The sequence below is a fragment of the Miniopterus schreibersii genome, assembly GCF_964146895.1.
Source record: "Miniopterus schreibersii genome assembly, chromosome: 8".
Classification (NCBI taxonomy): Eukaryota; Metazoa; Chordata; class Mammalia; order Chiroptera; family Miniopteridae; genus Miniopterus; species Miniopterus schreibersii.
Window position 1 is genome coordinate 38,364,306 of NC_138109.1, and position 25,420 is coordinate 38,389,725.

At 36.2% G+C, this 25,420-nt stretch overlaps 1 protein-coding gene across 4 annotated transcripts in view; it reads left to right on the forward strand.

The window, feature by feature from the left end:
• PATJ (PATJ crumbs cell polarity complex component) overlaps positions 1-25,420 on the forward strand; it is a 246,892-nt gene that overhangs the window by 7,016 nt on the left and 214,456 nt on the right. For all 4 annotated transcript variants that reach the window (XM_081145252.1, XM_081145254.1, XM_081145253.1 and 1 more), the window contains exons 2-7: positions 5,154-5,209; positions 5,314-5,480; positions 7,609-7,803; positions 9,287-9,426; positions 14,739-14,934; positions 17,183-17,311. In XM_081145252.1, the coding sequence (XP_081001378.1) occupies positions 5,188-5,209; positions 5,314-5,480; positions 7,609-7,803; positions 9,287-9,426; positions 14,739-14,934; positions 17,183-17,311 (849 nt within the window). In that variant the 5' untranslated portion in view covers positions 5,154-5,187. The remainder of the gene's footprint in view (positions 1-5,153; positions 5,210-5,313; positions 5,481-7,608; positions 7,804-9,286; positions 9,427-14,738; positions 14,935-17,182; positions 17,312-25,420) is intronic.

A 25,420-nucleotide genomic window follows, 5' to 3' on the forward strand; every position in this document is an offset into this window, starting at 1 on the left:
GCGGGAGGCTGGCATAGGAGCCAGGCACAGACATTCTTTGCCAGAGAAGACCCCAGCCAGTAAGCACAGCTTCCGAAGAATGTCACTTTCTTCCGTATTAGGCCATATCGACAACATAAACATGTAAGAAACATTTGAACCTGTAGAGAATTTTTATGAGTTTATTTGAACCAAAATGACAACAATTGCAGAGAAGCAAAATCTCAACCAATTGAGAAAATGGTCCAGAGAATGGCAGTTTTGTATTTTGTACGTTACAATCAAAGGAGGAGGGATAAGGGGTTACCTAAAATCCATTAGCGATAGATTGGATAGGCGGGAGAAAGCAAAGGGCGGGGGAAGTCTCTGGGATTGGATAAAAAGTAAAAGGAATATACACATACTTCTTTTACATCAGTGGATTCAGGATAGTTTACAGTTAACAGTTAACATAATAACGGTAACAATGAGGGGTTTTGTGGTCTCTGGTCTGGTGCAGTGAGGAGGGGGGGAGGAAATTACCCTGACATTCCAAAGGTATGTTGTCATAGATGCAAAAAAAGATGGCTGGCTTAATTAAGGTAAAGATTGACCTTTGTCAGGGGAGATACCGGCCTAGGACATGACTACCTGCCATGACTTGCTTTTAGTTAGAAAGTTTTAATTTCAGACCATCCCATGTGGTTACTTTGGTCTCATAAGTTTGTAAGGACACCATTCGTTTAGTATGTGGCCCCTTTTATGTCCACAATACCTAGTTAGTTACATATAGCTTGACATGAAGTCATTTATAAATGTATTTCTGATAGACTTTTACTATAATTTTAAATTTGTTTACAAGAGTAAAATTCAACCTCAGGACACTTTTTCCGGGTGGGGAGTTGTTACCAGACAAATTCTGAACAATACTGAAACCTTTTCTATTTGGGGACTCCCAAGTTTTATATTCCATTAGTTATACAAACAGAAAATGTCTGTATGATTATCTCTCATCTTACAGCCAGTCATGCCTTAAAAGTCCGAACATTCTCAGATTATTTACAAAAAGCAATTAAGACAGATCAGGTATTTCCTGACATTTTAAAACAAGGGGCTCTTTTATCTGTTAAAAACCTTTAGCGTGTTTGCTTGGAGGTCTGGTATTAAGCTGGGAATCTCTAGCTGAAGGAGTGAGCCACAGGCTTTCTATTAACAATTTCAGTACCATTCCTGTTTCAATACATTCAAACCTACTTTATTATTTTAATGACTGATTGCTTTTGATAGTAGTTCCATTTTTTCCAGGAGTTTTGTTATTAAAAACAGTGCAGTACAAATATTTCTTTAGGAGAGACATTCAGAAGTAGATATTCTGGGCAAAAAGTATAAATTAAATATATTGGTAGATATTGCTAAGGTTGGTGGTGCACAGACACGCTGAATAGCCGTCTCAAACTGGTGAAAAAAGAAAAATTAAATTTATTAAAAGGGGATGGGGATAGCCAAAGGGAAGGGCTACATAGCAGTGAGCCAAAGGGTATTGGGTCCATGATGTCAGCAAAAATATACTTGGAACAGTGATGCAAGGAAGAGCATAGAAGAAGCAACAGGAGAGCCTAGCTCGCCTGCTCTGGCTCACTGAGAAGTCAGAGAAAGAAGGGGGCCTTGGAGACAGGTTCAGGGGATAAGCCCATTGCTGCTGCTGCCCATTGCTCCTCTGGTTGCAGGTCTCTTGGGTTCCCCTCAGAGGGATGGAGGTGGTGCTAGCGGGCTCCCCTGGTGGGAGAGCCTGCTGGTTCTTTTGTCCTGAGGGTATTTATCTCTTCCTTGCAGGTGGAAATCTTAGGGGGGGTCTCAGGGGAGTGTCTTGATAGAATATTCATCAGCTCTTTAGTTGTGCTCTTTCAGGGTCGTGGTCTCCACTGATTGGTCAGAGCCAGGGGGTCATTAGTCAGTGTATCTGGTCATGAGGCACCACCGGTGCCACTTGTCTGGTTTTGCTGCTTTTCTGGGCCTGGAGCTGAACTACAACTGAGACCTAGATGTTATCTTTAGGGAGGAACACTCAGGGGGTCTAAACCACATGACCAAAGATATGCTGGGGGAGGATAGGTTACCCTGGGGACAAGGTTCTTATTTTCCCAGTTTTGCCCTTTGCTAGGCATCTGGGGCTTCCTACCCTGGTGAGTTTCTGTACCTGGCCCATCTAACAATAGCTATGTTGCTCTCCTGAAAAATTGTGTAGATATATATGCCCATTTGTTTTTCCATGACATGTAGAGTAGAGGCTATTATTAGTTTTTAAAAATGCCTAAGTGACAGTAAAAAGTAGCATCTCATAGTTTTGGCTTGCATTCTTTGATTTAGAGAGGTTGATGTATCAGTGACCACACAGCTACTCTTGTCAATCCTCTTGGGCCGTGTGCTGCTGTAGAAAAGTATAGTGCCATTGTGCCTGCCTTCGGCTATTCAGTTACCTGTCAATGGTTGGTTGTAAGGGTGGCACAATTGAGGTGCTGAGCACACCAGAAGTGTTTCTGTGATGCTTTCTCTATTCAGCAGTTCTTTTGAATCCATTGAACTTTTGGTAGTTCTCATTGAATCCACTGAACTTTTGAGTAGACTACATAGGCCCTTTATCAACGCCAGTGGGTCCCTCACCAATTTTTAATATGCTTTCTTATTTAGTGACCTGGAATTAGTAGATAAAGATCTCATTCAGCAATGTATAGTGATTTAAGAAAATTTTAACTGTATAATACTCATATTTCTTTGGTGGCTCATTACCACAGTGTACCGCTAGTAAAAATGACCACTGTGAAAGTGCCATTCTGGTCATAGTGTTGCTGGTGGAAATGGGGCCCTTTCACGGAGTCACAAGGAAAGCATTCCAGGGACCCATGTATGCGAGGGTAAGGTGTAGTGGTAAGGTTTATTGTAGAAGCAAAATCAAAGGACTGCCCAGGGTTGAGCTTCATTCTGCTGTGAAAGAAGTCCTGCCTTGTTTTCACCAAGATCCAGAGATTATGTGCCATTGGTTCAGCCCAGTTCAGTTCCTGTCCTTTGCTGGCTAGCCTAGCCTGTTTCCAGCTGCACTTTGGTAGGTGCTGTGTTGTTGTACCCAGGCTTGTGCTTGGAGGCTATGTTTGGAGTTTGTGTGGCTGCCATCTGTGCTGCAGCTAGGGCCACGTGGAGGCAAAGAGAGAGAGGGAGGGAGAGAGGGAGCCTTTGTTAGGTTGATTATATTATGATTATATTTTCTGGTGCTTGGGAAGGACCAGGTGCCCTTTCAAACTAACCAATCAATTTCCCCATCTTTCATGGGCTTCTAATGGGTCTTTCCCCTAACCAACCCATTTCCTAGATCTTCTGGGGGTCTCTGTCCCTTATCTAATCCAACCCTTTTCCCAGGCTAGACTGACAGGCCTTTATGGTTGCCATTTTGGCTCCTACTGCACATGCCTCATAGTAGAAGCACCTCTCCCTTTATTGTTTATTCCTTCCCCCCAAAGTCTGGTGAATGGAGCGGTTTTACCCTGGGGAGATTGGAAATCTGGTCCTTCCTCTATACAGTGGGGGAAGAGGGGTGTTAACCCCTTCACAGGGGAAATGCTGCAAACCTCTGGGGTGCCTATGAATGCTGCAGCTTCTTAGTGTTTGATTCATCTCCTCAGTCCACCAAGCTCAACAATGTCTGATTCCTTTTTCTCCCTTCCTTTATTAGTATCTAGCTACCTATGTAAAGGGTTTGCTAGCTTTTTGAATTTCAGTTATATTAGTTTTAGGCTAGCTTGAGCTAATCACTAGATTTAAAAAACATTATTCAGATGAGTAGTAAGAGTCTGGGATCATTTGTGCATCTTGGAGGTATTTTTTTCAAATTTCTAAAATCTTCTTGATCCCTAAATTTGGATGTTCTTTTCCAGCCCAGGATCCTTTTTCAGAAATCAACTTTCTTAAAGTATAATTTACATAAAGTGAAATGTACCGATTTAAAATATATACTGCCCGGCCGGGCGTGGCTCAGCGGTTGAGTGTTGACCTGGGATCCAGGCTATCGGGGTTCGATTCCCATCAGGGCACATGCCCAGGTCGTGGGCTCGATCAATGCCTCTCTCATCATTGATGTTTCTGTCTCTCTCTCCCTCTCCTTTCCTCTCTCTGAAATCAATAAAGATATATTTTAAAAAATAAAATAAATATATACTTCAACCTGGCTGGAGTGGCTCATTGGTTGAGCATCGACCCATGATCCAGGAGATCACAGTTTGATTCCTGGTCAGGGCACATACCCGGGTTGTGGGCTCGATCCCCAGTCGGGGGCATGCAGGAGGCAGCCGATCAACAATTCTCATCATTGATGTTTCTACCTCTCTCTCCCTCTCCCTTCCTCTCTCTGAAATCAATAAAAAACATTAAAAAATAATAATAAAATATATACTTCAATGACTTTTTGACAAATGTATTCATCTGTGTAGACAGTCCCCATTCAAAGCATAGAACATTTTCATCACCCCAGAAAGCTTCCTCAGATTCCTTCCCAGTCAACTCCTTCCCACCTGCCCAGGTAAACTAATCTATAACTATAGGTTGAACTTCATACGAATGAAGTTAAACTGTTTATATTCTTTTTGTCTGGTTTCTTTCCTTCAACATACTATTTTTGAGATTCACCCATGTTATATATATAAGTAATTTTTTTTCCTTTTTACTTCTGAGTATTCTATTATGTTTACGTACCATAGTTTATCTATTCACCAGTTATAAGATTTGGTGTTTTCTAGTTTGGGGCTTTTATAAATAAAAATGCTATAAACATTTATATAAAGGTCTTTTCTGTTGGGTAAGTATTTAGGATTGGAAGTGTTGGGTCATATATTAAGTGTATATTTAACTTTATAAGAAACTGCCAGACAATTTTCCAAAGTGTGCCACTTTACTTTCCTGCTAGCAACACCTGAGAGTTCCAGTTGCCTCACATCTTTGTGAACACTTAGTATTGTCTGTTGTCTTGCTTTCTACTTAGTCATCATAGCGATGTGTAGTGGCGCCTCATCCTGGTTTTAATTTGAATTTCCTGAGTAAAGTCCTTTGATCAAGAATGTTCTTAAGGTTTTCTTTAAATTTTATACAGGACTGTAGACATATATATACTAATGGAAAATCATCTTTTGTATTTTAAATTTTTTCTTTAGGTTTCTTTAAAGTGACTGAAGACAATAATTCAAAATGCCTGAAAATCCTGCTACAGGTATACTGGATATAATACTTCTACCACTAAATTAATTAATGATTCAAAATCAGAAATATAAGATGAGATTTAACTTGTCCTCTGATTATTCTTCTTCAAATAAGATAAACTGCAGGTCCTGCAAGTTCTCGATCGCCTGAAAGTGAAATTGCAGGAGAAGGGTGACACGTCGCAGAATGAGAAGCTCTCTATGTTTTATGAGACACTAAAAAGTCCTCTCTTCAACCAGATACTCACACTTCAGCAATCCATCAAGCAACTCAAGGGACAGGTAAGTCCCCATCAGGGCTTTATATGTTCAGATATTCAATCCAGCAAAGAAAGATGGAAAGACACAAAGAGAGAGACAAACTGTCTCTAAATGCTCTTAATTTAGCAAAGAGGTTGTGTTGGGACTTGTGACCTGTGGGTATGGTGGACATGGATAGTTTAAAAATGTTGATAATAGATTATTCGCCTGTCTTTGGAATATGGTTTTTATACTTATTTATTCATTTAATTTTTTAAAATCCTCACCTGAAGATATTTTTCCCATTGCTTTTTCAGAGAAAGTGGAAGGGAGAGAAAGATAGAAACACTGATGTGAGAGAGACACATTGAGTGGTTGCCTTCCGCTCACGCCCTCACTGGGGCCGAGCCTGCAACCGAGGTACGTGCCCTTGGCCAGAATCAAACCTGGGACCCTTCAGTCCGCGGGCGGACGCTCTAACCACTGAGCCAAACCTGCCAGGGTGATTTTTATACTTTTTTAAATAAAGTAAAGGTCAGATGCTTGAGAATTTTCAACAGTTTCTTCAAAATTATAAAATAGTATTTAGTTTAAATATATTTTCTTCATGAAGTCCTTTTTTTCTAGCCAGAAGTCATCATGCCCTTGTAGCACATTATTTATACCTCTTAATAATTATCAAATAATTATTGAACAAATAGCAAATGTCATGGACAGTCTAATTAGAAAGTCCTTGGAAGCAGTATCCCTGGTATTTTAATATCTATGTGTTTCCTCTACTACATATAGCATAGTACCTGGACAGACTCTAAATACATGGTTGTTGAATTATAGGACACATAGCACCTCTACTATGAGTGATGTAAATTAATAGTTTTAATTGTCCTCTTGGTTAGTGTGTTTTGAGGTCAGAGATGGTAAATTGATTTAAAATCATGTATTCTAGAAGCTAGGCTTGAATAGTAGCTATCCTACAGATTAAATTTGTGAATAATTTTAATGTAATTGGAGATAATGGAGCAGAATTAAGTGAAAATTAACAAAATTTGGGGAAAAGTTTTTTGCCGATAAACCAAAATGCTTGCCCATAAATATTTAGCAAGTGATTTGTTAATAACTAATTAAGGATTAAACAGTCCACACGTCTTTCTTTGAATTTCTCTAAATCAGAATTCATACATAATTTTAGCACTCCCCATATTGAAGGTTAGCTTTCTGTATTTCCTAGTCACGGGATGAGCCCCATATCACAAAAGTGAATGCTATTTGTAGCAATATAGAAATTGGGAAAGATCACTACAAATATATCACTCTTACTGGACTAAAAATGGACTTAACTAACCACTCCATCATAACAACCTTTTATATTTATATACTTTGCCGTTTTTATAGACATAATCATATTTTATCCATTCAACTCTAAAATCCCTGTGAATTTTTTCCTATGAGGGTTTTACATAGAGTTTCTCTGGGTCTTGATTTTTTCTAAGAGGTCCTATTTACGTGTGTTCTTGATGTTACCTTTATTTCACTGTGTTGGCCCTCAAGTTAGCCAATGGTATTTTTTAAATCAACCCGTTTTCCTGTTTCCCATAATTACAGGATTCTCTACCTTTTTTGTACCAATGCTTGAGTGGCTCTGCAACTCATTTGCTACCAATTTTGGGCGAGTTACTCCTGTGTGCCTCAGTTTTCAAGTTCACAGAATGGAATAAATATCTCATAGGACAGTTATAAGGATTAAATGAGATAATATGTAAGAGTTTTGATATAGTACTTTGTTCATAGTAAGCACTCAATAAATATTGTTATTGTTATTTTTGTTACACATGGAAATGTACAGATAAATGCAAAAGGGCTCAGTGTCTTACATGCCTGTTTATATGTTTCTGTGTATGTAAAGTGTAATGAACTGTCATACATGCTATTTACTTGAGGTAATGCTGGAAAACAGGAAATAAGAATACATTTTCAGCTGGTAAACATTTGTGTAATACTAAATAAAATTTATAGCCTTATAAATACACAGATTTATGTATCTATTACTTCTTTCACATGTATATATTTAACATGAAGATTACACGAGATGAGTAAAATATATTTAATAAATAGAAATAATTTGTTTTCTATAAGTTTCTGTTGATTCTCTTTTATTTTTTCTCTCCAACAGCTCAGTCATATACCTTCAGATAGCTCAGCCAACTTTGATTTTTCAAGGAAAGGTTTATTAGTGTTCACAGATGGTGCCATTACAAATGGGAATGTCCAGCGGTCCTCTAATAACACGACTGTATCAGGGTTATTTCCTTGGACCCCTAAGTCAGGAAATGAAGACTTTAATGCAATTATTCAACAGATGGCACAGGTAAAGTTTTATCTTGTCGTGGCAATATTAAGCTTATTTCTCCTGTTAGAGGTTAAAAACCTACACTCTTTTTGCTTTAAATGTGTTATTATGTTTTGTTTGCCTGTGTTTTTATAGGAAGAACTGATTATATTTCCTAATTTGTGTGTTGAAAATTTTTTGGTTTAAAATTATGTAAGGAAGTAGCCATGTATGGCAAGGAGAGATTTTTAGATAATGATTCCAATTTGGCACATATCTACACTTGTAAGGAAAGAGATTTTTAACGTTCTGATCATAGGAGGAAAATTAATAAATATGCAGGTGCTGCACCTCCTTTGAAACTATTTTTAATTTTATATCAAAACAGACTTAATGGGAATTAGAAATAACATAATTAGGAAAATCTAGGGAAACATTAAAAAAATAATCCAGTTTTATCCCTAATACCTATTAAAAATTAAATAATAGTTGAATTTGAGGATATGTTTTGGTTTTTCAGCTCATTTTCTAAATATGTGTCTTAAAAAATGAAATGAGTCCGGCCGGCTTGGCTCAGTTGTTGAGCATCGACCTATGGACCAGGAGGTCACAGTTCAATTCCCGGTCAGGGCACATGCCCCGGTTGTGGGCCCAATCCCCAGTAGGGGGCATGCAGGAGGCAGCCTGTCCGTGACCCTCTCATCATGAATGTTTCTCTCTCTTTCTCCCTCTCTCTTCCTCTCTCTGAAATCAATTTAAAAAGCCATATTAAAAATAAATGAGTTTGAAAGTTAAAAAGACTCTGTTTAAACATAAGGTGTGATAAATAATGTTCTATACCTTATTCCTTTTTTGACTTTATAGCTCTATCCCCTTATTTTCACTAATAATTATCTCTATGTGATGCTTTTGTGAGTTGATGACATTTATGAAGTTCTCATCTTACAAATGCAGTTATGAACAAAAGCAATAAAATACTTGTTTGTCACAGGTGGAACACATTTGAATGGTGGTCTCCCCATAACTTTTGAATTAACCTATTAGGATAGAATATTAATTCATCACAATAGAATTAAAAACAAAAAATAACACATCTGGTTCTGACTCAGGCTAAACACCAGCATATTTTTGATATATCTAGTTTGTTTTCTTCATTTAAAAATTTATTTTCATCAAGAAAATTTAGATAAATTCAGTGTAAAAAGAAATTTAGAATTTATTGTGGGAAAGGACATTGGTATTTTTATCCAGCTGGGGATTTATCTCATAATGAGAATGAAGTGTGAAAATACCTCTTCTATTCCCCGGGGTTGCAGAATACTGCACATCCTCGTATGTTCAACTGAAAAAAAAATCAAGTGAGAGGATTTCCAGAAGTAATTTATTACTGAAATGCCGAGTTTATCTGCTTTTATAGAGATGATCTAGGAGAAGCTGTTTTTGTGCTATTCACAGAATGGCAATTTCAGTTCTTTGTTAAATATACTTCATTGACTTTTTAAAAAAAGTTCTTCTTGTTTAGGGCCGGCAAATTGAATATATAGATATAGAACGTCCTTCAACTGGAGGCCTTGGATTCAGCGTGGTGGCCCTTAGAAGTCAAAATCTGGGAGAAGTTGATATCTTCGTGAAGGAAGTACAGCCAGGGAGTATAGCGGACAGGTGAGAAAGATGTTCATTTTGTGTTTTGCTAATTTTTTTTCTGAGCATTCTGAGAACACTTATAAAGAGAATAAGAAACTAGTAATAAAAACAGTAACAATGGCAGCTAACACTTAACTTTTCTCTTCCTATGCATTTGTCAGGCCTTTTGCAGATATTCTCATATATATCTGTGGCAGCTGTTTAGCCACTGGTTTATTGCTCTGTGTTTTAGATGAGAAAGCTGAGTTTCAGAGAGGCCCAGTGGTTTACCAATAGTCAGAAAGCTATTAATACTGGAAACATGATGTGATTTCAGGACCGTCTGACTGCAAAGCTAGTATTCTCTCTCTTTCACACGCTTTCTCACAATTGAACATGGTAGTTTAGCTAAGGTCCCATCAATAAGATGGGAATATTGAAATTCACATTCTGCATACCATACTGTTTATTAAAACTAAGATTATAACAACATTTATGGTGGTCTTATCATGCTATTATTTCACTTACATTCAGTTAAAAGCCTCCTCAAGTCTATGTGTTTCCCCCCTATTGCACATATGCCTTTGTTTTATTTTTTTAAGGGGTATGTGCAAGCCTTATATTTTGTCTCTTTGATTTCAGGGTTTTAGTTTATTATTCATGTAACAAACACACTATTCATTACATTACTATCACCTGTTAGAATAATAGCGACAGTAGTAGTACTATTATAAAAAGATTTTCAGTTAATAATATAATTTTGATTTCACATTCTGTGTTCATGGGGGATCAATTCTAGTCTCTCAGCAAAAGTGGATTTCCGTGACTTTGTACCTTTATTCTGCTATCTAATATAGCATTTCCTCAAGTGTATTCTGAGGAAGCATAGCAGTGGTCAGATAGCTTTGAGAAACTCTATCCTGTTCTTGGATGTTGGATGTATATAATTAGGATAATCATGTAATTTATTGTCCTAATTGGGATAGTTTTGGGCGTGAGAGGGTATGCTATTACTAATGACACTGACACAATAGGTATAAACTAGGGCTCTTCTGGCAAACCCAGACAATCCAGCATAAACCTGGACTTAGGGTCACTTAACATTAGCTTACTCAAGGCTGTGAAGTCCCTTGACAAAAAGTTTATTTAACTTTGATTGGCCCAACATAAAAACACTTTTTTTAAGTTAAAAAATTATTATTGGACAAACTGATGGTTGCCAGATGGGAGGTGGGTTGGGGGACTGGGGTTAAGAAGTACAAATTGGCAGTTACCAAATAGTCAGGAGGATATGAAGTACAGCAGAGGGAATATAGTCAATAATAGTGTAATAACTGTGTATGGCGCCAGGTGGGTACTAGACTTATCAGGGGGATCACTTTGTAAGTTACATAAATGTCTAACCACTATACCATACACCTGAAACTAATATAATACTGACTATGAACTATAATTGAAAATTTTTTTTAAGTTTAAAAAGATTATTGGGATATAATTCACATAACATAAATGTTATCATTTTATTTTATGTTATTTTATTTAGTCTTCACCGGAGGATATGTTTATTGATTTTAGAGAGAGTGGGAAAGGGCGGGGGGGAGAGACACTTCAATGTGAGAGAAAACATCAACTGGTTGCCTTCCACACTCCCCAGCTGGGGATTGAACCAGCAACCTTTTGGTATACAAGACAATGTTCCAACTAACTGAGCCACACCGGCCAGGGCAAATGTTACCATTTTTAAGTACAGTTCAGTAGTTTTTAGTGTATAGTCATGTTGTATAATGTTTTTATAGTCAATCCTTATGTCTCAGTTACTCTGTGCTAATAGGTCTGTAATTACAAATTGAGGTGAGCACTTCCAAAAAGAAGAGTTTGATATTTGAGCATGTAAAGAACCTTGACCAAGACTGAAGAGTCAGGTGGTTTCCCAGAGGGAGTGGTGCTTGAAGGGAAATTTGAGAGGAGACACTGGGGTCTTCAGAGAGCAGAATGTGTTGGGTAGAGGAATGTAAAGACTCTTAACAAGTAGTCCTATGGAGTGATGAAACATATCTCCTATCTTTAGAATGTATCTGGTACTTAACCTGGTACTCAGGAGCTGAGTGCAAGGCAGTGCAAGAAGGGGCTGGAAGATGGGCCAGCTATGCAGGACCTTCTAGGTCATGCTAAATGGTCTTTAGGATCATTTTTTTCATTTTTCTCAGGACTTCCCACACACAACTGTTATTTAGGGAGCTTGCCTAAGACTTCTGGACTCTCAGGGTTGTGGAAATCCATTTTTTCTGAATGTTGTGATGGAGAGACAAGATTTAGGCTCCCCTTGAATGGAAAGTGTGAATTCATATATATATATATATATATATACACACACACACACACACGTTATGGGGAGTTAAATTATAAATAATAGTAGCTGGGTATGTAAAGTACAGCAGGGGGAATATAGTCAATAATATTGTGATAACTAGGTATGGTGCCAGGTGGGTACTAGACTTATTGGAGAGACCACTTCATAAGTTATATAAATAAATGCCTAACCACTATGCTATACACCTGAACCTAATATAAATATTGAATGTCAACAGTAATTGAAAAATTTTAAAAAAATTTTAAAGAAAAAAATAAGAGTAGCCATAAAACTAATTTTATTCAACATTTGAATGCATCAGAATCATTTTTCAGAAACTAGAAAATCTGAATTTGAGTAAATTAAGGACCAATTTATGCCAAATGAGTTACATCAGGGTTGACAAGATTCAAGAGTAACTCATTCATTGGGATTAATTAAGAAATTTCCCTTAATGAACAAGCTGTGAAGAAGTCAGAGGAAAGAGGCCATTGGAAATGGAAAACTGGAAATGCTTCCTAGATATTGTCCTGTAGTGGTCACACTGAAAAATAAATGTTTGTTTGGGACCAGGGAAAAGTTCACAAGCAACATTCTCAATTTTAAAAATACATATTTCAAAATTATGTAAGTCAGGAAAGTAATACATGCATATAATAGAAAGATATAAAACATAGAAATAGAATAAATCCCCCCTAAAAAAAACCTCTTGGACTTTGACCACTGTAAGACAACTGGGAGAAACATTAGAATGTTTTCTTTTATAAAGACAGGCCATAGAGTATATACAATTTTACATTTTATTCTTTTAATATAACATAAACCTTTCCTGATATTAATAAAAGGATGTATAAGCAACATTTTTAATGGTACATGATCTATTGTGAGAACCACCCACAATTTTGGCATCAAAAATGGAAATATCCAACTTGCTAGTTCCAAAGGAGAATCTAAAACCTATCGGTCCCTGTCTGCAGGAAGCTTCAAATCTAATAAAGAAGAATTTATCGAGCTCTGTTGACAGCGTACTTAGTATAAATGAATATTCAGTGAGTGATAAATGAGTGTTTCAGAGCACTCCAATAATGAGGTTAGTGGGGTGGGGAAAGGAAGGGGAGGGAAGAGGGAAAGGGGGAGGAAAAGACTTACCCTCAGCTGGATCGTGGAGGGTGGAGTGAGTATAGCTGGGCAGACTGGGAGGGCATTGGAGATGGAGGAAACCATTTACACAAGAGTTGAGAGGGAAATAGATCGGAATAGTTGCAAAAGGATTTATGTAGGGATTGAAGCCAGGTTGGAAGAGTACTGTGAGGCCAAATACACAGGCCTTTGAATACCCACCAAGTTTACACTGTGGCCTAGAGGTCGGAAGTTATCACATTCTCCCCCTTGACAAAGTTTTGCTAAATCTAGTGTGACCTGAGAAAAATAATGAAATTTTCAGAATTCAGATTTGTGAATTAGAATTCTGTGTTTTGAGGTGAATTTTTTCTCTGGGGATTTTGTATTTTGAAGGTTAAAAATGTTTTGTTTTTTGAAATAATCATGGCAAGAGTTTGTTTTCTTTCCTTTGGCTCTCTTTTATTTGTCAATAAACATAGATAATTATTCTGTATTTTTGAGTTGGCAAATAGCAGCACAGGAGAGCCTAGAAGAATAAACCTTGAGGAATTTTGCAAGTTATGTTTTCGGTATTAGTTAAGGGTCTCAAGTGGAGGGTTGGCATTGGGAATGGAAGGAGATGGGTAGCCGCAGGAGAGAGAAACAAAGGTGAGGAAGCATTGCTGTGATAATGGGGAAACAGGAAGAGGAGGAGAGGTGGTTGAGAGATAATAAAGTCAAATACGGGAAACTGGGACAGAGTAAATCCTAGGACAGTTTTAGGATGTACTGTAACTGAAGAAGTTAGAGTGCGCTTTAGTCAGACTACTTAGGTAAAGATGCTAAGCTTGTTTTAGGCTTCAGTTTCTGGCCTGTAAAATTTAAGTGCTGTGAAAGCGAATTGTGAGGATTAGATGAGATAATACATGGAAAGCATTTAGCATAGTAACTGACTCCTAATAAGTGCTCAGTAAATATTGACTTTAACAATGCTTCTTTTTTCTTAAGAGATTTTGCTAATTTCTTTTAAAAATAGTCCTTTTTACCTTGGATAGCAGTAGGGAGATTGGTGCTTAAAGGAGGGAAAAGGTCTCAGAAACAGATTTGGAAGTAATCTCTGGGTTTTCAAGGAGGGTCTGGCTTCTATTGCCATGTTGGTGAGGTGAAGTACAGTGAGGCCAGGGGGAATCTGCTAGAGAAGAGGTTATTGATGAATTTGAGAACGTAGTTACCCCCCCAGTGTGGTATATATTGAAGTCAGATTAGAAGGGATTCAGAAATACAGGGGTTCATGCAGTTAAGGGGGACAGTGTCCATTCTTGCAAAACCTTGGCAGTGGGGTCCTATACATTGTTTTTGCTTATTTTTCTAGCGAGATGGCTTTTTTTTTTTTTAATTTATTTTCTTATGTACTTTTTAAAAATTGTTCAAAACACATGGCTTTTAAAATATACTTGTGTGTCGAGATGTATTACTAAGTTGGTTAATGAGCTAATAAATGCTTTGATGAAAAGCACTCTAAAAAGCTCTGTTTTATAATTAAATAATTCAAATATATGTATTAAGTGAAGTAGTACCATTAAAAAAAACCGTTTAGCCTGGTCAGCGTGCCTCAGTGGTTGAGCATCAACCTATGATCCAGGAAATCATGGTTCGATTCCTGGTAAGGGCACATACCTGGGTTTCGGGCTCAATCCCCAGCAGGGGATGCGCAGGAAGCAGCCAATCAATGACTCATCATTGATGTTTCTATCTCGCTCTCCCTCTCCATTTCTCTCTCTGAAATCAGTAAAGACATATTTAAAATAACAACAAAAAAACCCTGTTTAATTTGAATAATAGACTTTTAAAAATCAAAATGTTATATCACTAAAACAAAATTTTCTTTTATTTCACCAAGGGATCAAAGGTTAAAGGAAAATGACCAAATATTGGCTATTAATCATACACCACTGGATGAGAACATTTCCCATCAGCAAGCAATTGCATTATTACAACAAACCACTGGATGTTTGAGTCTGGTTGTGGCCAGGCAACCAGTCCACACAAAAAGCAGTACTTCTACCAGCCTAACCAATACAGTTCTGCCAGAAACAGTGAGTTGCAAATTTGGAAAAATACTTAATTTTCAATTATGCTATTGATTTTTAACACATGTAGAAGTTATCATTTGACTTTCATAGCTTAAGATAAAGATGGTCATATTTCCAAATGCAGCAGTAGCATAGTAAACAAAATATTTCATGGAGGGTTTTTGTTTTGTTTTCAATGTCCTGTGATTCTCCTTATTTAAGATTATTTTATAATATAGAGGGCAAATTGCAGTAGTAAGTATAATTTATTTGGTGATGGAAAGTGTCTTGTGTTCCTTGGTGATATAGCCAGTTAATTAATTAAGCTGAGAGTTTTTATTAGAGATTTATTATTGAGTATCTTAACATTTGGTTATTTATTTCACAAACATTCTTTTTGTAAATTATACTGGGTATTTATGACTACATTATTGATACTACAGAATTGTAGAAGTTTTTCTTTTTTTCATTTAAAGATGAAAACAGTTCAAAAGAATAAAAGTATATGTCTCTGTTGGGAATCTTTAAACTTGCTTAATAACATTTTACAGATTCTGGCCTGCATCGTTAGAATGCAAGCTAATAAATCTTATTTTCTTATAACACTAAGTGCTAGCTGATTTATTTAATTTTCATTCATTGGGACAAAAGAAAAAATAGACTGTCTGGGTACAGTACAAGGTCACAACACAAATTAATGTACAGACATTTTCCCTGTTGTAATCAGTAATATTTATACAGCACAATTTACATAATAAACAGAATTAACCCAGTGGGAAATTGCTTAGCATAGTGGTTAAGAACAAGGGTTCTGGGTCAGGCTAAAGTGGGTTCAAGTCCAGTTCTTCACTTCCTGGTTGTGTCATAGTGGGCAGATTTCTTGACCTCTCCATACCTCAGTTTCTTCACCTGTTACTTGGAACTAGTAACAGTGGTGTTGGGATGATTAAATGAGAATACATGTAAAGAGTTAAGCACAGTGTCTGGTACAGAGTATATACTTTATGAATATACTAGCTACTATTAATTCTGGCATATTATAGCAAATGTTGTTTCCCAGATACTAGATATTGTTTCCGAGATTAATTTATTAAATACTCCTAATATTCCTGGTTATTTTAACATTGCATAGTAACTTCCCACTTTAATACAATAGAAAAAATAAGTGATAAGTGCCCTAAGGATCTTGAGAGGGAGAATTTTCTTCTGCAGTTGGATTGTGTGAATTTAATGCACGTTTCTGATGAAAGCCTGCTAGTTAGAAGAAAAATGTCACGTCCCTTTGTCTGATTTGTATTATCTATTGCTAATAGCTTCATTTGGGCCTGCCTTTCCTTTCCCTCATAAGAGTTTATTAAATTATTCTTTTTTAAAAAAGTTGTTTCTTATCCTTCCTTTTTTAAAAAACATGTTTTTATTGATTTTTAGAGAGAGAGGAAAGGAGAGGGAGAGCTAGAAATACCGATCGGCTGCCTTCTGCACTCCCCCCCCCCCCCCCCATTGGGGAATGAGGCCGCAATCTGGGCATGTGCTCTGATTGGGAATCAAACCAGTGACCTCTTGGTGCATGGGACAACGTTCAACCAACTGAGCCACACCAGCCAGGCTACTAAATTAGTCTTATTGACTTGTGTCCTTCTCATCATTTCATACTTTACGTTGCTGCCAGATTAATCTTCCTAAACCACTGCCTTGTTTCTGTCAGTCTGTATTCTAAAAACTTCAATTATTCCCGTTGACTTATTCAAGCCCAGCTTTGCTCTTACATTTCTTTTTTGCTTGAATGTCTTTTCCCCCCTACAGTGCAGTGAAAATGTCACCATCTCCTTGAAGCTTTCCATAATTGATTGGATTTGACTTCTTGTCTGCCCCCCCAGTCAGTCCTTGTAATACTTCGTGATTCTCTTTCAATTCAGATAAACATATATATGTACTACTATGTGCTGGGCACTGTGCTAGATCTTGGGCATAGACTGAAGAATGAGATGTTAAGGTTCTATTACAGCTACAGTGTCTATGATCCAATATTCTGTCTTGTATTTTAATTATTTATGTTCTAGCTTATCTCTCTACTGTATTATAAAATCCTTGAGGGCAGGGATCATATGATCCTCTTTACATATCTCTTAGCCTCTAGAAAGTTGTCTTGATTAATTGTATGAATTGTATGAATGTTTAATTTGTATGTCTATTAACTTTAGTAATTACTGTGTTGGGAAGCTAAGAATCTGTGTGTTTTACTAACACTTTGACTCTTGCCATTAATTTGTAGGTTCGTTGGGGCCATATTGAAGATGTTGAGCTCATTAATGATGGCTCCGGATTAGGTTTTGGAATAGTTGGAGGAAAATCAAGTGGTGTGGTTGTGAGGACTATAGTTCCTGGAGGGTTAGCGGATCGAGTAAGTTGACCTTTTTTGTTTTTACTTTGGTTTTATACAATTTAAATGGTATGGCTTGAAATATAATTTCATATTGTGGGTTGCACTCAGAAGGTATAGTGATTATAAACAGTTGTCTCAATTTACATGGTAAATTTCATTTGAATTAAAAAATTTTGGCAATACTAATCAGATGTCTTCCCTTTATTATTTAGCCCTGTTTAAACTGAAAGTGGGTCTTTTAAAAATTTAACTGTTTCTGTTTAGTTTTACATTGAAGAAAATATTAAATATTACATTTAGTTTTTAGAAATTAGTTTAGAAATTTGGTTATGAAGCCACTTACTAATGAGCCTATATTATACAGAATGCCCATCATAATCAGAATAATGTAAATTTCACTGATTAATGTGCAGTTACATACACATTTATCCCTTCTAATAAACATATAGAAGTAAAAATAAACTTGCTGGGCAAATGCAGCTTTGAGGCAAGTCCATCAGTTCCCCATTTCTAAGCAAGATTGCTCCATCTTGTACTAATTGTGGAGCTACTAATATTCGTATTTTCCTTCTAGAATCTAAGTGTATTTCTCTAGAGCAGAGGCCTGTGGGGTCACTGAGTGTCTTAGACAGGGTCAATAAGATCAAAGCAAGTTTTATAATAATACTAAGATGCTACTAGCTCTTTCACCATGTTGAAATTTGCACTGATGATGCAAAAGCAGTGGCAGACCGAAACTGCTAGTGCCTTAGTGTGAAACAGGGTGGTGGCATCAAACTGTAGTTGTTGTATTCTTTTCCACAATGTGCTTGCAACAAAAAAGAAAAAAAATTGCCAGTTTCACTTAGGGAAGTGCAGTAGCAGTTATTAATTTTAGTACATTTTGTCCTTTAGGTGTAAAACGGTATGTACCATACAGCACTTCTGCCATATACTGAAGTGTGATGGTTGTCTTGAGGTAAAAACATTTGTAAGACATAGTATAGACTCTTAAAATATTGAACAACCTTGTAATTTTTAAAATTTGTTTTATTTTAAATTTTTTGCTCTTATTCAAAACATTTTGAAATATAATTGGCATTCAACACTGTATAGTTTGAGGTGTACATCATAATGATTCAATATTTGTGTATATTGTGAAATGATCACAATAAGTAATTATCCATTACCACATATAGTTAAATTTTCTTTTCTTGTGATGAGTACTTTTAAAATCTATTCTCTTAGCAACTTTCAAATATACAGTACAATATTGTTAACTGTAATCACCATGTTGTACATTATAATTCCATGACATTTATTCTGTAGCTGGAAATTTGTACAGTTTGACCCCCTTCACCCATTTTTGTCTACCCCCCTGACCTCCTGCCTCTGGGAACCATCCTGGAACAGCATTTTTATTTTTGAAAGAATATCTGACAGAAAAATTATGATTAATCACATTTGGGTATTTGGCAGACATTTTCTTGAAAACAACTGACAGCATTTGTTAATGATGACAAAATTTGAACTTTCAAGTGAGAATTAGAATTTTGGAAAATTTGTGCTTTACTGTGAGCTTTAATTTTTTTAAATATTTAAAGACTTCTGATTAGATCTTTGGTGATAATAATGTTTTTTATATTGTGTAATGAAATATGTCACTATTTGAAAGATCTTCATAGCTCTGTGAATCAATATTTTCTGAAGACCAGTGTGTGTTATGACAAAATAATATATAGGTAAAAGATCCATTTAAGATAGGTCAATAGATTTTAATGAAATTGTGTCTGAAAGTTTTATTTTTTTGGATGTAGTTTCTGATTCCATGTTGCTACTGTTCTTCAAACACCCTCCACTAGCCCTAGCTGGTTTTGCTCAGTGGTTAGAGCATTGGCCCCGGGACTGAAGGGTCCTGGGTTTGATTCTGGCCAAGTGCACATACCTTGGTTGCAGGGTCAATCCCTGGCCACAGTTGAGGTGCTTGCGGGAGGCAGCCAATCAATGTGTCTCTCTCACATCAATGTTTCTCTCTCTCCCTTCCACTCTCTCTGAAAAGCAGTGGAAAAAATATCCTCGGGTGAGGATTTAAAAAAAAAAAAGAAACCTCCACTTGTCAAATTTTGATGTGTTACCAAAGAAGAATGGGTTGAAAAGGCTATTAAAATACTTCTCAATTTTTTAACTATATACCTGATTGTAGCCAGATTTTTTTCTTATATTCTTCAGACCAGCATATTAAAACATATTGAATGTTGAAGCAGATATGAAAATCCAGCTGTCTTCTTTTAAGCCAGACATTAAAGAGATTTGCAAAAGTAATTTAAAATACCACTCTTCTCACTATTTTTATAACTCTTGTAAGAATAAAAAACATATACACCAATATCGTAAATATATATTAACATATTAAATATTTTAAAAATTTCACAGCACTACTTTCTAATTCAGTAGATATCAACAGAGATATCAAAAGAGAGATATCAAAAAGCTCTTTGAGTTTCTGAGGTATAATTGATATGTAATAAATTGCACATATATAAAATATACAATTTAATAAATTTTGACATATGTATACTGGCAAGTCTGAAATCCATATGTCAGGCCAAGAGGCTGGAAGCTCAGGCAAGATTTGCTGTTGCAGCCTGAACTTTGACATTTGTAGGGAGGTTAGCAAGATTTCTGTTACAGTCTTAAGGAGAAATTTCTTGTCCAGGAAACCTCAGTGCTGGGTCTTAAAATCTTTAACTTATTATATGGCACCCACTCACGTTATCAAGAGTGATATCCTTCACCTAAAGTCAACTGACTGTAGATGTTAATCACATTCACAAAATACTTTCACAGTAACATCCAGACTAGTGTTTGACCAGCAGCTGGGCACCATGGCCTAGCCAGGGTGACATAAAATGTAACCGTCATGCCATCTGTCGTTGCAGTCAAGATAATGAACATATCAGTCACCCACAGAAGTTTCCTGTGCCCCTTGGTAATCCCTATTTCTCCATCCTCAATAGTTCTTAAGAGTGTAGAAGGGGTCTGAGATCAAAAAGGCTGCAAATGGTCATTTTATGGGTCTTCAAAACACATCTGTGGCACAAAACAAATAGTAACCTTTGAGGATTTTTTGAAATTTTTTGTAACCTGGAAAGGGATGAGAATTGTGGAGTATTTTGATATCTTTTCCCACATTGTCCCCTCCCTCTTTGCCATTTTAATAGGCTTGGTTGCTGGAGCACCGTTTTCCAAGATGCAAAGTGGAATAGTTATTATGGAAAACAAAGGGTCAAGTAAGTTTAGAAAACACCAAGTTAAAATCAAATAGGTTTCCCTACTGTAAGAATTTTCTGAGCTTTTAATATCTTAATGTATGTTATGAATTTTCACAAGGAGAATATGTTGTGCAGAGTTTCCCAAATTAATCCCTTTGAGACACTGTTGGGAAAAGCCCAGGCCTGATTTTTCACCCTTACTGGAAGGGGTTGTCACTATTTCAGGTCATCAAGGAGGAGGTAGGGATGTACCCGTCAGAGTCATAATGGAGAAGCAAGTGTTTATGCCAGACATTGTTACCTGCCTATATACATTATTCTCATATAGTTCTTAAAACAGTCATAAATCTTATTCCCAAATTATAGATATGGAACTTAATATATCGCCCAAGGCTACATAACTGGGAAGTGACAAAGTCAGGATTGAGCCCACAGCTCTTTGACTGTGAAGCCTTTGTTTTACTTCTTAAATCTATTTATTTAAAGTTGGCCCTAATATTTTTTTTTTCCTGATGTGCACCTGTCCAGGGTTGGTAAAACCTGTCTATCATCAGGGAATATAGTCAGCTCTAGGAGCAACAGAGGTATTGACTCTTTCCTGTAGGGACTATGGTAATACTCAAACAGAGCAGCATTCTCTTCTCTTTTCCCCTCATCTCAGCTAATGGCAGGTAGAATCTCTTCAGCTGTCTCTGTATTGTTGCTGAGTCTTGACAAGTTGTTGCTCATGTAACCTGATCAGAGCTTTAAAAAAATTAAAGCAAATATTGCTTTTAATTAAAATGTACTGAATATGTACATTTTAATATTCAATATTTTAAATATTAATGCTCACTGTTGACTGTGGCAACCTTCATGGTAAGGGAATATGGATGTCTTGGGCCATTAGTTCAGATGTGATCAAGACTGATCTTAAAGTGATACCTACAATCTGCCAAAGGGGTTAATGAATACTACTTTCTTAAAAGAATATAAAGTTGTATAATAGAAAGTTAGAAAAAGAAGTCAGTATTTCTTATTTAAAAGGGTTTCATAAAATAGCCCCTTGTATTTCCTTTTGTGTGCAGATAAGTCAATATGTATAGTTAAATGATGGGGTAGAGCTGAGGGATGCAGCAAAGAACACTTAACTGAGGTCACTGCAGCCTAGAGAGGCATCAGAAATGGATGCATTTGAGGACTTGCTTTGCTGTAAGCAAGGTTCTAGGTTAAAGATTTTATACATAATATTGAGTTTAATGCTCACAACTCAGTGAGAAAGGAATTCCCATTTTGTTTAAGAGGGAGCTGAGATTTAGGTAGGATAAGTAATTGACCTTTGGCCATATAGCTTGATCAAAGTAGAGCCAGGATTGAAGTTGGGTTGTCTGACTCCAAAGCCCATACTCGTCCTTCCGTCTTCTGCCTTGAATATTATAAAGTAAATGAAATGGAAAAATATTGAATCATATGAGCTTTTTAGAAACATTTATTGGGATCTAGCTACAATGACCAATCAATAAATGTAATCAGGGCCAATTCCACGGGTAAGGGTATTATATGGTATCATGTAAGAGGAGCAGAAAGACCTAACAAATACCTGTAATCCTGAGATACTTTCACAGTACCTGAAGCATATAACTTTTGAGAATTCTGCTCAGTTTATGGCAAAAATTTAAAAATTTTGCCCGGCTGGGCGTGGCTCAGCGGTTGAGCGTTGACCTGGGATCCAGGCAATTGGGGTTTGATTTCCGGTCGGGGCACATGCGTGGGTTGTGGGCTCCATCAATGACTCTCTCATCATTGATGTTTCTGTCTCTCTCCCTCTCTTTTCCTCTCTCTGAAACCAATAAAGATATATATATTAAAAAGAAAGTAATGGGCAGTGTGAAACAACTTTGTTTTGCAGAAATCTCTTTCATGTGTCTAGAGTAATTCTAGGCAAATACACTGTGCCTACCCCATTGTCTCCAGTAGGGGACTGTTACAACTCAGCCTATTTAAAGGTTGTCATGAATTATTGACTCTTTGGTATGAGGCAATTATAATATGAGTTATAATAACTATCCAGTAATCTTTAATATAAGGAAGGAATGGAACTTAACAAGGACTTGGGGCATGAGTGTGTGGACTATGAGGAATTTTCAGTCTAGAAGGAGCAAAGGCCAGCTCGAGGCCACTGAGCAGCTGGTTATTCCCAAGCAATTTTGCTTTGAGTGCGTCTATAAACAGATATTTTCCTTATCTTTAAAAATCAGTGGATGAGGCCTCTGGGAATTTGACTAGGATAGGAAAGATAGACTTAGATTTAGTACCTTCTTTTAACTCCTTGGGGAAAGAGTGTTATTTTATTTCATAAAGTCTCTATTTTCTGATTAAAGACCAATGATAGAAGCAGTGTTGAATCAAAAGCAGTAATGATTTTATTTTCTGAGTTGTGGAAGTATTTGGTGCTATTTTTAGTTTTTGAAGAAATAAATTTGATTTCTTTATTTCTTTTGTAGCTAAGGCCTGAATTCCTTTAGGTTCTCAAATATTTTTTGAATTGAAATTATCATCCACAACAGCCAAAGAACTTAAAATGCAAAGTAATATATTACATATATTTTTTGCCAATAACTGCTAACTTGGGTTAAAATATTTTTAAATTTTTTTTAAACTGTAAGTGGTATGTTAGTGCTTTCACTGTAATAATAGTGTGGTACCCTGTTACATCAGCTATTTTAATTTTTCTGCCTTTCATACGGTCTCTGTCTAAATGCATAATGTTTTTTCTCTTTTGAAAAAAATCTATAGGTTAATAAATTTTATTTTTGGATGTTTGATTAGCACACAGTGTCTTTGAACCTTGGCATAGCACTTTACTGGTTATCATTGATTTATGACTTCTGTTAAAAAAGAAAAAAGGACTCTAATGGCTTTTAGTTTCCTTGCACAGTAGGCAGGTTATGGAAGGAGAATGTTGATCAGAAAATATCTGTAAAATGCAATGTTTGGGGCTGCTGGACATGAACGAGGTAGCTGTCATTTTGCTGTCTTTCATATCAATCTGACTAATGATTGTTTTTACACTTATGAATTCCCCAGAACACCTGTTTTTCTGGAAGAAGAAAATGTTTGACTTTTAGTGACAGATGCAAATTATCTACCTCATTTTAAATTGAGTTGAGGTAAAATAGGAAAAACAAATAGTGCCTAGGAAGTTACTAAATATGTACTTATGATGAAATGCCCTTCTTTGGCCAAGCCAAGTATGAAAACACTTATTTGACATATGTTTTGCTCCTTGATCAGGCCATGATTCTGTGCAAAGGTGGTTTGATTCACAGAAGTGGTTTTACCCTTATTTTTCATCATGACCACTGACTTTTTCTTAAGTAGTTGTTTTATTTCAAGTTTGTTGCATTGGTAATAATAGAATATCAAGTTAGTGCTTAAAGTAGAAATCCAGCAATTCTTTATCCCCTTTTCCATAATAATTTCCCCCTTGCATCTATTTATTTTCTCTGAGTCTTTCCACATGTTTCTGAATTGTATTGCATTTCTGTTTCCCTGCTCCCTTCCACTTCCAGTCACTTCTAGCTCCTTCCTTCGAGTTCACAACATAGCTTTTTACTCATTATTTTGATTTAACACCTCCCTTTCTTTATCCAGGTTTCTGCAAAATTGGAGAAAAGCAAGGATGGAAATAGACTTTGTAATCCTAAGAATTTTTTTAAAAACTTTTTTCCCCCTGAATTTCATCTACATCTTATAGATGGTACCTCCTGGAGCCAGGAATATGAAACTTAGAACTGTACTAGCCCAGGGATCATTGTTCTATTCTCAGGCTGTCTTCTCTCAGTTGCAAAATATGTATTTTTCATCTTTATTTTATTTAAGCTTTTTGACAGTGATGGGCAATTTCTTACAGAATAGGAGATTTACTACCTACTAATATTACTCTGGAGATATCAAGTATAAGACAGATGACTGAATGAGAACACGTCTTCAGTGTTGAACTGTAGTTCTGCTACTTATTAGTTTTGTGACTTTGGTCTAGTCAGTCAACCTTTTTGAATCTTAGTTTTCTCATTTTAAAGTTGTCCAACCTGAATGAGATGATACATGGAAAGTGATTTTTAACCTCTAAAGTGTTTGGCAGGTGTAATATTTTGTAACCTGCTATGTTTACATTTTGGTAACTTTACTATATTGTAAAGAGATAAGTAAAGAGAATTCAGAGTTTCTGACGAAACAATTTAGTGAAAATGCAGATAGATAAGCTGTTTCAAAAATTGCACAAATAAAGGTAGGATGGGATGATAAACAATTTAAACTGATATATTTTTGATAAATTAAGCTTTAAACTTTTTTGTGTATGAAATATGCATACATATATAAGTATATGTAATATCTATGCACATTTTAAATAATAATCACCAATGTACATATTACCCAGTTTAAGAAACAGAACAGCTTAAGCTGCTCTGTCTGTGGAGTTAGCACATTCTTTGTCTCGCTGCTTTACAATAAACTTACTTTCACTTTAAACTCTTAAAAAAAGAAAAAAGAACATTTTAAATAATAACAATGATAATAGTAAAATCACCCATATACATATCACCAGCTTAGGAAATAGGACATTACATAAATTTTCTTTAAACTCATCTAGAATCGTAACTTTGAGTACCTTCTATATGCTTATGCTCCCAAACTTGAATATGTAATCTCAGTTTCTCTCCTGAACTCCAGATTTGTCTATCCAGCTGCATATCTGATATCTCCATTTACATGTGTAATAGGCATCTCAGACTGGAACTCTCTAAAACTGAACTCCTGATTTCTTTTCCCACCCATCTATTCCTCTTTAGGGTTCTTTATCTTAGTTAATAGCAACCATATTTTTTCAGTTGCT